At 51.9% G+C, this 16,907-nt stretch overlaps 1 protein-coding gene across 1 annotated transcript in view; it reads left to right on the forward strand.

Annotated features, from left to right (window-relative positions):
* The window catches only part of VAV2 (vav guanine nucleotide exchange factor 2), a 122,679-nt gene extending 106,672 nt beyond the window's left edge, over window positions 1–16,007 (forward strand). Inside the window, exons 12-27 of the mRNA XM_005529215.3 lie at window positions 1,942–2,028; window positions 2,833–2,918; window positions 3,154–3,286; window positions 4,362–4,471; window positions 5,185–5,286; window positions 5,383–5,471; window positions 6,213–6,229; window positions 6,560–6,581; window positions 7,708–7,835; window positions 8,013–8,087; window positions 8,635–8,687; window positions 9,356–9,472; window positions 9,589–9,676; window positions 9,766–9,889; window positions 12,738–12,892; window positions 13,557–16,007. Coding sequence (XP_005529272.1) covers window positions 1,942–2,028; window positions 2,833–2,918; window positions 3,154–3,286; window positions 4,362–4,471; window positions 5,185–5,286; window positions 5,383–5,471; window positions 6,213–6,229; window positions 6,560–6,581; window positions 7,708–7,835; window positions 8,013–8,087; window positions 8,635–8,687; window positions 9,356–9,472; window positions 9,589–9,676; window positions 9,766–9,889; window positions 12,738–12,892; window positions 13,557–13,604 — 1,434 coding nt within the window. The 3' untranslated portion in view covers window positions 13,605–16,007. The remainder of the gene's footprint in view (window positions 1–1,941; window positions 2,029–2,832; window positions 2,919–3,153; window positions 3,287–4,361; window positions 4,472–5,184; window positions 5,287–5,382; window positions 5,472–6,212; window positions 6,230–6,559; window positions 6,582–7,707; window positions 7,836–8,012; window positions 8,088–8,634; window positions 8,688–9,355; window positions 9,473–9,588; window positions 9,677–9,765; window positions 9,890–12,737; window positions 12,893–13,556) is intronic.
* The last annotated feature ends 900 nt before the right edge of the window (window positions 16,008–16,907 follow it).

The following is a 16,907-nucleotide window of genomic DNA, read 5'->3' on the forward strand; positions in this document are numbered from 1 at the left end:
GGTTTGTTGACAAGTCACAACTTTTCCCTGATTGCTGTTGTGTGTGCAGAGGCTGTGCCAGATCTGGCTTTTGTTTTTGCTGGGAGGGATTTGGAGGCGCTCCAGAGGTATCAGCAAGTCAGGGAGGATGGCAGTGATGGGAGCCTGCGTGTGTGGAGCGTTCCCTGTGTGCTGGTAGCCAGGTGCTGGGTGGGAATCCTTTAATCCACAATTTTTATTTTGTTAAAGAGAAGATGTGTTTCGACAACTGGTGACTTTTGGCATCAACAGTTTGCTTTCCTTAAAGTTGTTTTTTTTCAGCTTTTAGCTGGAGCCCCCAGAATCTCGGGGAAACCATCAGCAACAAAAAAAAAATCAAATTGTAGAATCATCCAAATGTTTTGTGACTAGGAAATGTCTCCCCACGTACACATTCACACCACATCCAATGTCAGCAGAAGCTGATGGGAGGATGCTCATTAACTCAGGTTTTTCCTCTGGAGAGCACCTCAGGATTCAGCCCTGTGCTTGCGCTCACTTTGTTTTCCACCTCGGAGCTGCAGCTTTTGTAACGGTGCTACATTTCCAGGCACTTACATAAGTTGGGTGACCTTCCCAGCCATTATCCCTGCCAGCCCAGGCATCCAGAGCTGCTGTGTGCCTCTCTGTAGAGCTGAGGTTGTTTGAAGGATGTTGCATTCCCAGCCTGCTGCTGTGGCCTCAGATGAACGCTGGACCTGGTGACAGCAGTTAAACCCTGCTCATGGCCTCATCACCCAGCACCACTGCTGAAAAATAAATGTAGATTTGCCCTGGCTCTGCTGCAGACTCAGCATTTGCTGCAGGAAGATGTTGATAACCATCAGGGAGGTTTCTCTCTTCTACTCCCCATCACCAGGAGGGTGTGTGAGCAGTTGTGACCACACTGGGCTCGGGGGGCTTTGGGAACCATTCAGTGAGGTTTTAATTGATCTGTAAACCAAGGCTTAACTTCCAAGTGATGTCTTTCATCACAAGTCCAGCCTTTCTGTCTGCTGTGCTGGCAGGCAGCAGACATTGCTGCTGTCTGGGGCGAGAGCTGTGCAGGGGGGTGGATGGAGTGACATTCCCAAAGGGATTCAGCTCCCTTTTATTTTGCTCGAGTAGTTAGTTTTGCAAGGCAAGGGCAGGATTTGCACAAAAAAAAACAAACAAAAAAATCATTTGTGGTGGGTTTTTTTTTGGTGCAGGTACCAACCATCTGCCTGAGAATGCAGAACTGAGTTCCCAGTGATGGTGGGGGAAAGGCAGCTCCCAGTGAAATTCCACAGCCAACATTTGCACGTTGTTACTTCAAGTCTGGTTGATCCTGGGATTGTGTTCCCCTGGGATTGTGTTCCCCTGGGATTGTGTTCCCCTGGGATTGTGTTCCCCTGGGATTGTGTTCCCCTGGGATTGCGTTTCCCTCCTTCAGAAGGCTTTTGGTTGTCATTTCTCATCACCATACCTGCCATCCCTGGCTTGGTGATGTTACAAATATTGTCACGTAGATCTGTGATTTTGGGCTGTGATTAACCCTTCTTGTGCTGGGGAGCTGAGCGAGCTCTGACCCGGGGGGATGTCTTAAAAATTCCCAGTTCAGATTTAATCCAAGTTGACAAGAGCTGTTGTTGAGGTCAAGGAGGGGGCAGATAAGAAGCAAACAGGCACAGAAAATCTGCTCTAAAAGTTGTTCCAGTGGAAGGGATGGTTCCTTCTCTTTGACGGATACAAATTCGGGCTCTGGGATCACCGTGCTGCGCTGGATTCGTGCATTGCCATCTTCTGGGAAATGGAAAACATTGCAGCACCTGCCTAGCTCAGTGCTGCGAGCACCAACAGCCTCACCTGGCCCAGGCTGCTCAGATTCCTGAGGGATTCAGGGAGACATCCTGGGTAAAATACTGGTGAAATAAAAATACCTGTTCACCCTTTTTTTTTAAGGACTTGGCCATGTACATCAATGAAGTCAAGAGGGACAAAGAGACTTTGAAGAAAATAAGTGAATTTCAGAGCTCTATAGAAAACCTGGTAAGTTGGAAAATCCTCTTGAACCCAGTTTAATTTGATTGTTATTAACAGATTTGGTTTTTTTTTGGCAATTGCTACTTATTCTGATGTGCTGAAAGATCCCTGTGTGTTCAGACACTCTCATGTTTTGCTGATGGTCCAGAGGTGGATGCTTCATCACAAAGCTGCTTTGGCTGGGATGGAGGGTGTCTTCTCTTTTTGGTGTTACCCTAAAAATGTTTCTCCAGCTTTTTCTCACATTATTGGTGTGGGGAGGACACAAAAATTCCCCAAGCTGCCTATCTGGCTTCGATTTAAAAAGAGGGTTTCTTTTGCTTATGAGAGGACAGAGGTTAATTGAAAGGGGAGGAGAAAGGCTCATGTAAAAAAGGCACTGAATCCCCAAAAATCTCAGGCAGGTATTTTAAGGAAAACTCATCCTCCAAACTCCAGAGGTGTCAAACACTCGGCCCCGTTGCTGTGCAGACCTGGAGGGGTGCTGGGTCTGGGGGCTTCATTTGGAAATTATAAACTTTTAACAGAGACAGCATCCTTCATTATTGTGGAAACCTCTGAAGAATAGCTTATTGGAGGTGGGGAAGGGTTTGCAAAAGTGCTTTGACTGCTGAGCTTTGCCCTGGGGTGGCAGTGCTGGAGCTCCAGGGGTTTGGATGTCCAGGCAGGAGAGCCTCCATGCCCTTGGTGACCTTTGGCAGCTTCAGGCGGGGCTGGGGAGGTGCAATCCAGACTGCTCTGGGTTTCCAGCTGCCCAAAGCATCATTCCAGAGCTGCCTGTGTGTCTGAGCCCTGCTTTGCTTCCTGCAGCAAGTGAAGCTGGAGGAGTTTGGGAGGCCGAAGATCGACGGGGAGCTGAAGGTGCGCTCCATAGTGAACCACACCAAGCAGGACAGGTGAGTGGCAGCAGAACAGCCCCAAACTCAATGTGCCCTCCTGTAACGATTCCCCTTGAGCTCATTTATTTAATTACTGCCTGGAATTTCACTGACATAACCCAGCATCGATGTGAAATCACAGCAGAGCTCCAGCTCTGAGCAGCACTGGCTGGGGAGCTCCTCAGAACTTTCCAAATCCTTCCCCTTGGATTTTTTTTAATGGGTTGCTTGTTCATTTGCTCGCTTTGGGCAGGTATTTATTTTTATTCGATAAAGTGGTGATCGTCTGCAAGAGGAAAGGATACAATTATGAGTTGAAGGAAATTATTGAGCTGCTCTTCCACAAGATGACTGATGACCCCATGAATAACAAGGACATTAAGAAGGTAGGTAGACCAAGGATTAGCTCTGGAGAGCATTTTGGAGCTGTTTCAGAGTAGTATGTTCCCATTAGCCTTTTAAAATAGAAAAAAGCTGGAAAATAAATGCTCAGCTTTCAGGGCCGCCTTAAAGAGTGTTGGAAAATGTTTATTAATGTGGGGATGGGCTGGATCCTTGACCTGGGTCCTGGCAGAACAGCCCTGAGAAGGCTGGGATGGTTGGAATTAGGAGGGAGGAAGCTGCTCTGTGCTTTCTGGCCCAGTGTCAGGCTGCAAACATCAGATGGGCAGGAGGAGAGGGCAGGGAGGGAGGGAAGGTCCAGGATGTTCTTTCTCCCACAAGCTGCAGGGTGGAGGAGCCTGGAAAGGCAGCTTTGCACACCAGGCTGCCAAAATTGGCACTCAAAGCACTGAAGGGACATAATTTTCCTGTGGTTTGATGCTCACTCTGCAGCCATGGAGGAAAAACCTCCCAGCTCTTGTTTCAGCAGAGCCTCTTTAGCTTAACCCAGCTCCATGCCATGGGAAGAGCTGTGGTGCAGATGGGATAGGGGACACTGGAGGGAGAATAACCAGTTTTGCCACTTGGCTGCTGAGGGAATGCTGCTGGCTTTGTGTTTTAATGAAATCTATTTCCACTTTGCTCTCCTATGCTTTCTAGTCCCACGGAAAAATGGTAAGCAGAGCACCCCCTTGGCTGTGGTGTGTTTGTGTGCAGTGTGGTGAGCAGACAGGCTGAGCATATGTGCAGTGGGCAGGTCAGATGTTCCTCCTGGGCTGTCACTTGCTGTCAGCCACAGACAGAATGGCTGGGCAGGATCCAGTGGAGCAGAAGAATCTGGGTTCTCTCATCTGCCACCCTGAAATGCTGTTTGATCCAAGTGCACAGCACCAGGGGGGTTCAGGCACCATTAACTGGGGTGTGTTAGAGGAACAGGGGGCTCTCCTTCCTCCTCCCCTGCTGTTCCCTGGCCATGGTTCAGCAGAAGGGGCAGGGACAGGCACTCAGAGGGGTGGCTGGGGGGTGTGAGTGGAAGTGTGGTGTGTTCTGCTGGGAGAGCAGCTCTCTTTTCTCTTGCAGTGGTCATACGGCTTCTACCTGATCCACCTCCAGGGAAAACAGGGCTTCCAGTTCTTCTGCAAGACAGAGGAGATGAAGAGGAAGTGGATGGAGCAGTTTGAAATGGCCATGTGAGCATGAGTGGCTGCTCTAGCCCTGGGTGCAGTTGGCAGGTGTGGGTGAAAAGTGTCTTGGGCCATCAGGTCACTGAAGAGCAAACTCTGCTGGCAAAACCTGAGATGGGGGAGCTCGTGTGGGCTTGCTGGATGAGTCCCTGTGCAAAGGGAGCTTGGAACTGTTCTCTCAGCCTCCCCACCAAAGCATCTCTGAAACTGGATTTTATCTCTGAAATTGAGATAAAATCAGTTATCCTCCCTGTGAGGGTGGGCAGGCCCTGGCACGGGGTGCCCAGGGAAGCTGTGGCTGCCCCGTCCCTGGAAGTGTTCCAGGCCAGGCTGGACGGGGCTTGGAGCTACCTGAGATAGTGGAAGGTGTTTTTAAATGTCCCTTCCAACCCAACCCTTTCTGTGATTCTCTGCAAGGACATCTCACCCATGGCTGGGCCACGGGGAAGCACCAGGCTGGAGCAGGAGGAGGATGAGGAAGGAGGGTGGTGCTGCAGGACCTGGTCCTGAGCAGAGCAAGGCCTGGGATGGGGATTGACTCAGGCCAAATCCATGACTCCTATCCCAGGGGAAGGAAATGGGCAAAATCCTCTCTCCACAGCCGAGCCCTGATCTCCTTTCACACTGGATTTTGTGTCTGTCCCTGTGGTGTCCAGTGGGACTGAAATGCCAAGGGTCCTGTGGGGACAGGCTGGTAACCCCCAGGTCCTTTCCTTCAGGTCCAACATAAAGCCAGAGAAAGCCAATGCAAATCACCACAACTTCCAGATGTACACATTTGAAAAGACAACCAACTGCAAAGCCTGCAGGATGTTCCTGAGGTGAGCAGCAACCTTCCTGCTGTTCTGCAGTAAAACATGGAAAGAAAAGCTGGGGCTGGATTAGGATTTTCTGAATTTCTTTTTCTTTTGGCACAGAGGAACCTTCTACCAGGGCTATCTTTGTCCCAAATGTGGGGCAGGTGCTCACAAGGAGTGCTTGGAGATTATTCCTCCCTGCAAGATGGGTGAGTTATTTCATGAGCAGCTCATTGCTGCACGTGAGTGATCTGAGAAATTCACTCTATAAAGCAATGATGTTTGTTAACACATAAAAAAATACAAAATGCAATGCTCCCACCCATGTGCCAAGGCTGTAATTCACATTGGCTGGTGGTTTAAAATCCAAACAAAGCAGCCAAAACTCCCCAAAACAAAGAGCTGCATCCCAGGGATGGCAGAGGGTCACAGCAGCTCTGTGCAGTGGGTGGGCATTGGAGAGAGATGATCAGTTCTTCATCTTTTTAACAGTGAAAGCAGGAGAGTCTACAGCAGGGAGAACATTTCTGATGAGGAGAGGGCTCCTCTCTGGACCCCAGATGTCTCAAAGTACAGCAAAAATTTGTGTCCTTGGTCTAAACTGGGCAAAGCTGGGACTCACCTGTGCTCACCCAGGGCAGAACCCTGGTGATGCTCCAGGAGGTGTCACAGGGTGGCTTTGGAGAGGTTTTGAGCCGGGACTGGAGGGAGGAAGAAACAAAATTGCAGAATTCTGTGGCAGTGAGGAAATGCCCCTGCCTGGCTGCAGTCCCTCCCCAGATCTTGCCTTCCTGGAGCAGAGAAATTACTCAAGTGACTCAACCTGTGGGCTTCCTGCATCGAGTTCACACCCTGACACTGGTTTGTTGATACTCAGAGCATGGGGAGAAACAGAAAATGGGGTTTGTTGCCTGTTAAATTAACCACTTGTCCCACCATTTCTCATGCAGGTTCTTCAGCAGACCAGGTACGTGGTTTGGCCCTTTTCCTCACCCCCCTGTGTCCTTGTTCAGTCTGGGTGTGGGCAGCTCCTGGGAAGATCCAGCACTGGCCTCAGAAGGGGTCCCAGCAACCTGTGGGACAGGACTGGGGGCCAGTGGCCAAAAACTGGCCCAGCTGAAGCAGCACCAGAGCCCTCAGGAGGTGCCAGCACCCACCTGGGGTGAGCACCATGGGCTGGGGGGGACCAGGGAGAGTTGGGGAGAGGTTTTCTCATCCCAGTGGCATCAGGTGGGTGCTTGCAGGGAGAACTGACGCTGATGTCTCCTCACTGAGTCTTCTTCCTCTTTCTTTGCAGGATTCACTGGGTGCAGGACCTGGTAAGGGCATTGCTGTGTGACAGGAGGGCAGGGAGAGGTTGTGGCTGCAGGAATCACCAACACTGAGTGTGTGGGAGGGGGAGGCTCCTTCCAAAAGCAGGAAAGAGCTTTAGTACCTGCAGAAAGGTCCTGTGCACCCTCGTGGGCAGCAATGGGGCACTGGGGGCTCTCCTGTCCCTGCTGCCACACAATTCCTGCTGGGCCAGGAAAGCTTCTGCCCATTGCACTGGTGACCAAGGAGAGCCTGGCACAACATCCTGGTGCCAAACCAACCTTCAGGGCAGCCCAGGCATGTTCTGGCAGGGAGATTTGTTGCTGATGGGGAGCATCCTCCTGCTGGCATGTCCACTGTGCTCAGGGTCTCTGATGGGCCATCAGTCAACAAAGGTTACTGCAATAACTTTTACCTTCCTGTGTTCAAAACTTGCCTGGACAGAGCTCAGGGGCTGCCCTGCCCCTGCTCTGGCTCAAAGGAGAGGAACAATTTGTTTTTGTGCTGTTTCTGATGGAAAGAAAGCCAAGCCTGGCAAAAAGAAACCTGAATCAAATTTCGTTAAAAAAAAAAACCAAAACGCAACAAAACAAGCACAGAGCGCTCTTGCTGGGAGGGGAGAGGCAGAGGTGGGGAGGCATTTTAAGGATAAACACTGTGGGTTTGGTGCTGTGGGGGATGTTCATTTAACGTGTTGGCAAGACAAATGGACTTTGACTGAGAGCTTCAGGGGTGTTTGAGTCCCAGGTCCAGCTGATATTCAGTGGTTCACTGGTCCCTTTTGCAATTGCAGTGTCACTGCTGAGCCTGGCAGAGCTTGGTGCTGGCCAGGCATTGCCTGGCAAGAGCTCCTCTGCCTCGGGGAGTCCAGCTGCAGGGCTGGGAGCTGGAGCTTCAGCTTGGCTGGGTCCTTCCAGGGTTTATTTTTGCTCAGAGAACTCAGTCATGCATGTAACTGCAGGAGCCAAGAACATTCACTGTGGACACCATTCCTTTCTGCTTTCATGTTTCCTGCCCCTAAATCCTGCCTGCTGTGCCGTGTCAGGGGATAAGGAGTAACTTCAGGAGGGGTGGTTTTGTTTGGGTTTTTTTCAGCAGGGACAAGGTTGTGAAACTGTTTTGCCTCTCTGCCAGGTCCTAAAATGGTGGCAGTTCAGAATTACCATGGAAACCCAGCCCCTCCTGGGAAGCCAGTGCTGACCTTTCAAATTGGGGATGTGATCGAGCTGCTGAGGGGGGACCCCGACTCACCGTGGTGGGAGGTGAGAGTGATTCCTCCTGGGAGACTCCTGGAAACTTCTAAACCAGCGACTTCTGCCTTCTCCCTTTTATTTGTGGCCATTCCTGGCACAGGGGGTTGGGAGGCAGTTTGGGGCCTGTCCCCACCCCTGCACAGTGCCACCAGTGCTCCCAGTCTGATGCCCAGCTTGGCTTTGCAGGGGAGGCTACTCCAGACGAAGAAGTCGGGTTATTTCCCCAGCTCCTCAGTGAAACCCTGCCCCGTGGATGCTAGGGTAAGTGCCAGAGAGGAGATGGAGCTGGAGGTGGGTGCAGCTGGGGGGGTTGTTCCTGTCACTCTTCTCAGCCTCCTCAAGACCTCAGTCCTTCCCTGGACCTCCAGTGAGGCCTCTGCCTCACGGGGGAGGTGGATCCCTCACCCATGGGTGCAGGTGTCAGGACAGGGTGGTCCCAGCCCCATTCCCAAGGCTAGGTTGGCATGGTCAGCTCCAGCTCTGTTCCTTCTCTGCAGGGCTGCCTCGGGAGCACGGTGCAGGAAAACTGCATTTGGTTTATTTTAATTGCTTTTAGCTGCTTTCTGTAATGTTGTCAGCTGCTTCCCAATTAAAAACCACTCAGGTAAATGAACAAACACAGTCTGCTCATCCCAGCTGGGAGCTGAGAGGGAAACGCTCAGCTACAACACTGCCCTCCGCTGCCTGAGCCCAGAATCAAGGGATGGCTTGGCAGAGGGAAGGCTCCCATGGAGAGGAGCATCCCACACGGGATCCACAGCCTGAGGAGCTGCTGCTTGGTCGCTAATGAGCAATTCTCAATTTGCAGCCCCCCAACAGCCGGCCGCCCTCGCGGGAGATCGACTACACAGCGTACCCGTGGTGAGTGGGCAGGAACAGACACCAGCCTCGCCTTTTGCTTGGTACTTGCTCAGGAATCCACTCCAGTAAGGAATTCCAAATGCAGACCAGCAGTGCTCTGCATCCCAGAAATGTGGCCGTGGAGCAGCTGCCACGGTGGTGTTTGGGGGTTGAAAGCCTTGGCAGCAGCTGTGGGGATTTCTTCACTGATGGAGAGGGTCAGAGGCAAAAAGAGAGATGCTGGTTTCTCTTCCCATTTTCTGTGCCTGGAAAATGATTGTTGGAGAAAGGAGGCAACTCCTGCTTTGGCAGGAGAGGCTGTGCTTGGCTTACCTGCTGCTCCTTCTCTCCAACTCCAGCCAGGTTTACAAATTGATGGATATCAATTATCCCTGCTCTCCAGCTCTTGCTGAGGCCTCATTAACCTGGAGACTGATTCCCAATTAGTGAGTTTTTCCAGGTGTCAGGTGCTTCAAAGGGAAGAGGCCACCCTCTGTGTGGTTCAGTGGCTCAGCAGCGTCTTGTGTATCTCAGGGCACTTTCCTTCCTGCTCAGGGTATTTCTGATGTTTCTGCACCTCCAACCTTCATGCCTTTAAAAAAGATGTCTCTTTTTGTCTAAAACATGCCTGTTTAAAGATCTGAGTTTATTTTAATGAATTAAATGAACTAATTAATCTCTGGGCTCAGGTTTGCAGGGAACATGGAGAGGCATCAGACGGACAACCTGCTCAAATCTCACGTCAGCGGCACCTACCTGATCCGGGAGCGGCCGGCTGAGGCCGAGCGCTTTGCCATCAGTATTAAGTGAGTAATTCCCCATTTAGGAATTGAAGAATTCAGTATTCCTCACTCAGAGAGGATGAGCCAGGGCTGGAGCAGCTGGCTGTGGTTTTTTTGAGTGTCTTTTCTGTCGTTGGCAGGTTCAACGAGGAGGTGAAGCACATCAAGGTGGTGGAGAAGGACAACTGGATTCACATCACAGAAGCCAAGAAGTTCGAAAGCTTGCTGGTGGGTTTTTCCCCCTTGTAGCTCTCTCTCTGCAAGTTGTGCAGGGGGTGGCAGAGACAGCCAGGTGCCTCTCCTTCCTTCCTTCCCAGGAGCTGGTCGAGTACTACCAGAGCCACTCGCTGAAGGAGAGCTTCAAGCAGCTGGACACGACCCTGAAGTATCCCTACAAATCCCGGGAGCGCTCTACCTCCAGGACCTTCACCCGCTCCCCAGGTAAAACCCAGCTTGGCTGTCCTGGAAAACCTGCCCCTTCCAGCCAGCTGCAGGAGAAGTGGATGAAGGGATTTACAGCTTCACTGCAGGGCTTGAGCTCCTCAGTTTGCAGAGAAGTTCTTCAGGGCTGGTGGCATTTTCAGGCTGAGCCTCACCAGAGATCAGAGGGATCTGGCAGAGCTGGATCTGCTGCTCTCTGAAGGGACAGTTTTTGCTGGGATGGGCTGGTTCCCCTCCTGAGGTTTTTCACCCTGTGGTTTGCCCACCCTCTGGTTGGGAGCAGGGCTGTCATGTTCACTTTGTGGGATTTATCCTGTCTTTCCCATCCACGTGGGATTTTTGTGTTTTAATGGATCCGCTTCCAGTGTGACTTGTGGTGGTTTGAATCCCAGTGGGACTCCTTTAATGGAGGTGATGGGTGAAAGGGTAAGTCTGTGTCTAAAAGAAAAAAAAAAAAGGAAAAATCAAAATAAATGGGATGAAAAAGGTGCAATAATGCAAGATGTTTTGTCCAAAAGCCTGAGTGCAGAACTAACTGCTTTGTGGGGAATAATAACTTTTAAATATTTTTCTCCATGCTATATTTAGAAAAGAATACCAAAGGAAGATAGGTTTTAAAAGCTGGTTAAATATCTTTCTGCATTTAATACAACCCTAGGATGAATTTTGAGCCCCTAATGGCTGTGGGGCTGTGGCCAGACCTTATCTCAGCTGTCCCAGCTCCAAGCCCCTGCACAAGACCCTCTGCATGCTTTGCCCTGTATGCCTCCATCAGCTTTTAAAGCATTGTGCCTTATAATATTTTATTTTAATTTCCTTTTTAATGTGTGTTCTGCCTCTTTCTGTTTCTCTCTAACCTCTTTGCAGCCTCCTGCGCTTCCTACAACTTTTCTTTTCTCAGTCCTCAGGGCCTCAACTTTTCTTCTCAGAGCTCCTCCAGTCCCTTCTGGTCAGGTACCAGTGCCTCTCCCTGCTGGAGAGACCTGCCACCATCCCCAGCTTGAAAGCCATCACCAGTGGGATCTGTGGGGTCCCTCCATCCCCACAGGCAGTTCAGGGGGTGCCCAGTGCTGCCCTGGGAAATAAGTTAATTAAGTTAATTAACCGTGGCTTGGTTGGCATCAAAATGCACTCCCCCCCTCTCCCCAAGATCGAGGCAGGGAGGAGATGGACTTGTTGCTGTTTGAGAAAAGGGGCTAAAATTAACAATAATGAAAAAAAGTGGATGTAGCACTTTGGGATCTCATGATGTACTTCAAGCTTGACCCCCTTATCCCGTGTGTCTCACCCAGTGAGCATCAGCATCCCACCCTGTCCTGGTCCTCCAGGAGAACATCCCAGTGTCCTGCAGGGTTTGAGCTCTGCTGTCTGAGGCTGCTCAGAGCCCATTGCTGAGGGGACAGGGCCACACCTGTGCTGCCAGGTGTGTTTTGGGCTCAGTGTCCCTGCACAGAGTGCAGTGCTGTCCCAGCCTTTCCAGGCTCATCCTCCCTCTCGATAGGATCACAGCAAAATCCTGCCAGATTTTCTTCCCATTGAAGTTTTTAAAGTCTCTCCTTTAGGCTGGACAGAGAAAATAACCAGCAAAGCCACATGTGCCTTCCTCAGTGCCGTGTTTGGGAAGAACACTTAACTTCAAGCATAAATCTGGGATTTTGGGATTCTCTAACTGCATAGAAAGTATTGCAGGGAGTGATCTGTGTAGCAAGGGGTTCTGAGCAAGTCCTGATGAAGGAGCTCAAAGCTGCCATGATTTCTGTCCATTCTCCAGCCTGGCTGCCTGGCCAGGATGGATGAACCCTCCAGTGATCTCACATTGTGTGTCCAAACTGTCTCCATTGCCATCCTCATCTCCTTCCACCCCAAGAGCTGAAAACCTGGGCAAAGCTTTCCCTCAAACTTCGTTCAACCTTGGTTTGTACGCTTTTATAGTTGACATTAACCCTTGGAAATCCTGGCAGAAAGAGGGGAGTAAAACACAACAACCCCTCAGGGTGTTTATTTCTTTTTTGTGAACTCCAGAGAAAGTGCATTTTTCTCCTCCTCTACCCATCCCATCCCTCCACTGTTGCTCTCCAGTGTTTTTCCCCATGCCCAGACCTTGGGGCAGGAATGCTGAGTGCTGCCCCTGCCACCCCCCTCCTTGTGCTTCCCCTGAGCATCCCCTGCCTGAAGTGATGGAGATCCTCAGGGCTGGGGCTGTACTGGTGGGGTCAGCTCCCAGGATGGCTCCTGGGGTCATCTCCTCATCCCAAGGTGCTGGTTGGTGTTAGGGTTTGGTGCCATTTGGTCTCCAATGGGACCAAGTTCCCTGGCAGGGACAGGAGCAGGGAGGTTCCAGGATAGGTTCCTCCTCATGGCAAAGCACACAGGATTCACTGAACACCTCTAGGAGAATCCATTCCCAGTAACTCTGTTTTTGAAGTAGCTTAAATCCAAGTTGATTTACAGAGTGCTTCCATCAGATGCTGGGAGATGTGTGGCAGCCAGACCTGAGACTGAGAGCTGGACAGGATTTTTCCATGGTTTCTTTGTTAATGGTTGTGTATTCCTATGAAATCCTTTCTTTTACCACCTCACAAAAGTGCCCCTTCACCCCAGTGATCCCCACCAAGCCCCTGTCTAGCAGAGAGGGCCTTCCCAAGCCTGCAGAGTCCTTCAAAGCCCAGCAGGAACCCAATTTAACCCCGTGCGGGGCAGAGCAGCTCAGGTGATGCCACCCCTCCATCTGAGCACCTCCAGCTCTCAGTGCCGTGGTGGAAAACCCAGGTTGAACCTCACCAAGCTTTCCCCAGGCTTCAGCCAGCGTGGGGCTGCTCCTGACCCACTGTGCTTTGTCCCCTGGCAGTGTTCACCCCCCGGGTCATAGGCACAGCGGTGGCACGGTACAACTTTGCGGCGCGGGACATGCGAGAGCTGTCGCTGCGGGAGGGGGACGTGGTGAAGATCTACAGCAGGATTGGAGGGGACCAGGGCTGGTGGAAGGGGGAAACCAATGGAAGGGTGAGTGCATCCAGAGAAATTCCTGTCCTGTTCCTGCAGCGGGATATCCTCTCTGCTGTCAGGATGGCAAAGGGAAGGGTGTGTGTCCCACGCCCTCTCGCTCTTTCCTGGGTTCTGGGTGGGCTGTCACCTCCCCAGAACCACCCTGTGCTTTGGTGCTTTGTGACAGTGATATCCAGGGCACACAGGTGGATGGGAGCACGTGGTGGAAGGGTCTGGTCTTCCCTAAACCTGCCCGTGGGGGATGTATGCTGGCTCTGCAGGGGGAGGCTCAGCATCCTGGGAAAACCAGTATCCCACAGATTTTGTGGCACTGGAGACAGATTCTGCCTGTCCTTTCCTCTTGCAAGCAATGTGTCCAAAGTGATGTACGGGAGTTAGCTCCATCCCAAATTAGGGTGATGGCTCACACCTTCAGGATCTGGCACATCCAGGACTGGGAACAGCACTTCATGGCAGGGGAACAATCCCAGTGACGGGACAGGAGCTCTCTTATAAAATCACAGAGCTGGAAAGGCCCCACAAGGATCATGGTGTCCAGCTCCTGGCCCTGCACAGGACATCCCAACAGCCCCACCCTGTGCCTGGGTTGTCCAAATCCTTGCACTCCAAGAGGCTTTGTGGCCCTTGAGCTGCCCAGCTCACCTCTCCTGTCCCCCCACAGGTGGGCTGGTTTCCCTCGACATACGTGGAGGAGGAGGGGGTGCAGTGACCGCGGCCGTGCTTGGTGGAAGTCGTCGAGCGCCCAGAGGCAGCGGCTGCAGCCCGAGTGCACTGTCCCCGTGCTGGACACCTCCCAGGACTGCCCCTGCAGCCCCTCACCGCCCCAACCCGTCCAGGCTGCCCCCATTCCGTGTACAGAAGATGGATGGGCTGTGGGATGGCGCTGGAGGAGCAGCTGCGGGGGAGCCCCGGGAGAGCCGCGCTCTCCCTGCTTGGACAGAGCTCAGAGACTCTGGGGCGCCCACGGGGGTGTGGGTCCCACACCCCTCTTCTGTCAAGGGCTTTGAAAAGCCACTGTGGGGATGGTGGTGCAAGGGTGAGGCTGAAGGTTTTGTGCCTGGGTGAGAATTTGGGGTCTTCCAGGGGAGGGAGCCCCGAGGAGACGATGCAGACCTCCTGCCACAGGTGGTTTATCCAGGTCAGGATTTTGGCAGTGGCCCTGGCAGCCATGGGCAGCACCGTGCTGTGGCCAGGCCAAGGGGCAGGGTGGGGACACCTGGCCTGGGAGGAGGAGAGGGTTGTGACCATTTTGACCCTCAGATGTAGGCTGGAAGTGGACCTTCAGGTCAGCCAGGAGGGGAGAGAGCCATTTTGGCACCCCCAATCCCATTTTCTTTAAGGTCACCTCAGTCCCACCAGCCTTGCTGCTGGCAGGGGGGTGCCCAGGGGGATGACTGGTCCCACTGGTGAGCAGGAGGTATCACTGCATTGCAGGACTGGAGATGTGCTCCATGCAAGGTTTTCAGGGGCCACCAAGGCACCAGGTACCTGCAGAGGATATCATTGGGTCTGTCCTCTCCTTTCTGGCAGTCCTGAGCCAGGCTGATTTTCCTTGCAGCTGTGATAAATCCCACCTCATGAGCTCAGGGTGAACCCACCTGAATAAGGGCTTACAGTATCAAGTCCTGAATCCTGTCCCTGAGCTGTGAAAGCATCTCCTCTTCCCAGCTCTGTGCACTTTTGGGGGCTGGCAGCGTTGCCCCCTGCTCTTCCTCCCACAGGCTGTTCCTGCTGCTGCTGTCAAGTAAAGGTGATCCATGTATTGTGACATTTCCACTGTGTCCTGAGCACCCTCTGTCCGAGTCTGCCCTTCCCAAAGTGCAAATACAATAAAATCTATGTCTGGGAGCGTGATAGGGTACAACTCCCCTGTATCTGAGCCCCAGGAGCTTCCTCTCTGAACAGGTGGTGTTTTGAGCTGGTGCTTCCATGCCCTGACGTCGTTCCCCTGGGATTTGTGGTGGTCCTGCTGTGCAGCACCATGTCCCTGCTGTGGGATCCTGCTGCAAGTCTGGGAGATGCCAGTGCTGGGTGGGTGAGCAGAGCTGCTGCCCTGGCATGAGGTCTGCAAACAGAGCAGAAGAACCACGTTTGGGATAAGAAACGGAAGAGTTTGGATCTCTCAAGGGCAAGGAAATGATGCTAACTTGGGAATTACATGCTGGTGCTCAGTGGCCAGCCCAGAGCCACCCTGCTTTGCTCCCTGTTCCTCCTGGAGCTATGGGGGTGCCCCCACTCGGGGGGGTGCAGCAGGGAGGTGACAGGAACGTGGGGCTCAGGGCATTCCCAAGGTACTGTTTGGTGCTAACCTCTCCCAGCCAGCCCCTCCACGCTCAGCTCGAGGGGAGCAGCCAGCAGGGAGCTGACAATTCCCCGCTCCTGTGCAGAGCAGAGGGTCCCATTCCCATTCCAGAGGCTGTGCTGGGTGCGTGGGACACACAAACTCCTGCTGGCTCCTGTTCTGCCTCAGATCCTAAAGCCTTACAGCCCCTCCTGTTTAACGTGGCCAATTTTGTAAGGGCATCATCTGGGGAGAGCACAGCCCTGTCACAGGGACCAGGGCACCTCTGTCCCTTACACCCCAAAGGGACCCCCACCCTCTGCCTGCCCTGCCAAAACCCCTCCCCCAGAGAGCTCTCCCTCTTGTGTTTACTGGTGTAAGAAACTTGTTAAAAAGAGATTGTTCTGTTTGTAAGTAATTATTCAGCCATTTGCCACAAATATATCTGTGAATAAGAAAGGGAAATGTTTGGGGTTTTTTTATGATGGCGAGAAAATTGTATGTATTATTTTAATTCTTCACAGGTCATTTGGAATTGCAATGGGATACGTTGGAAAATAATATGTAAATTCCTTTGGGTTTTTCCTTTGCACTGCACTAACTGGGGTAGGGTGGAGGGAGTTTAAAGATAAAACTGTTTGTTTAATGGAATAGTTTATAGCTGGGAATTTGGAAATCATTTGGAATAGCTTGTAATGCTGGAATAGAAACTTTAGCTGCTACTTAGAAACCCTTCTGCATGTGGTTTTTCCAGGCCTTTTTAAGTTACAATTCATCAAAGTAAATTCCCCAACAGAAAAAAAAAAATAATAAAGTGTAATTTTGCTGATAGGTTTTATTTTCCCAGCCATGGTTTTTAATGTGCCAGGGGGTTCAGGGTCCTGTCAGGGTCGTTGTCACTAAAACCCCCTTGGCTGCACTGGGGCTCAGGGCTTTGCCTATCCAGGGAAGACGGGTGCTCCCAAGGACAGATCCTTCCCCATTCCTGGCATGAACAGTAAGTGTTTTTACCCCTCCTAAATTTGGAGTAGATCCCTCCTGGGGTGCCTGTCTCTCGTTCCTGGAGCAGCTGCCACTCGTGCAGTTGTCCCATCCAGGAGCTTTCCTGTGAATCCTCTCTTTTTCCAAGCTGAGCCCCTGCAGGGTGAAAGAAAGAGGCTGATTTTCCATGGCTTTTAGTCACTCCTGAATATCATATTCCAGAATCCCACCTGGCCCTGCAGGCAGCAGCATATTCCAGAGCGATAAACAAGTTGCACAGGTGCTTAAAAATCCTGAGGTGTTCAAGAGGCTTCCCCTCGAGCAGGGATGTGATGTCCTGCCATGTCATTTAATTAGGAACATTAATTTTTTTCACCCTTGGAGTCCCTAGTGCTTCACTTTTCCCAGGGTCAGCTGGAAGGGGATGCAGCAATGAGCAGAGGGGTTTTACTTGGAGAATCAGGACGTGGGCTGGGCACTAAATTTTGGATGCTGGTTTGGGAAGGTGCTGCCCAGCCAAGTGTTAAGCTTTGGTCCAGGTGCTGACCCTGCCTGGGATAAACTCTTTCCTCGTGGCTCTTTGGTCTAAGGGAATCTCTGCAACATTCACCAGGTATGGAATAGCAGGTTTTGGTGTCTGGGCCCTCCCCTGCTGGTGATGAGCATCAGCCTGGCCCTGGCACAGCTGGGCTACCAAACACAGCACTGGAGCCTGGAACCAGGAGCTGGGCACTGCAAAAATCCCTTCCC

This window comes from Pseudopodoces humilis, chromosome 22, assembly GCF_049639895.1.
Source record: "Pseudopodoces humilis isolate 2021_Gansu_Grassland_sample_001 chromosome 22, ASM4963989v1, whole genome shotgun sequence".
In the NCBI taxonomy this organism is placed as follows: domain Eukaryota; kingdom Metazoa; phylum Chordata; class Aves; order Passeriformes; family Paridae; genus Pseudopodoces; species Pseudopodoces humilis.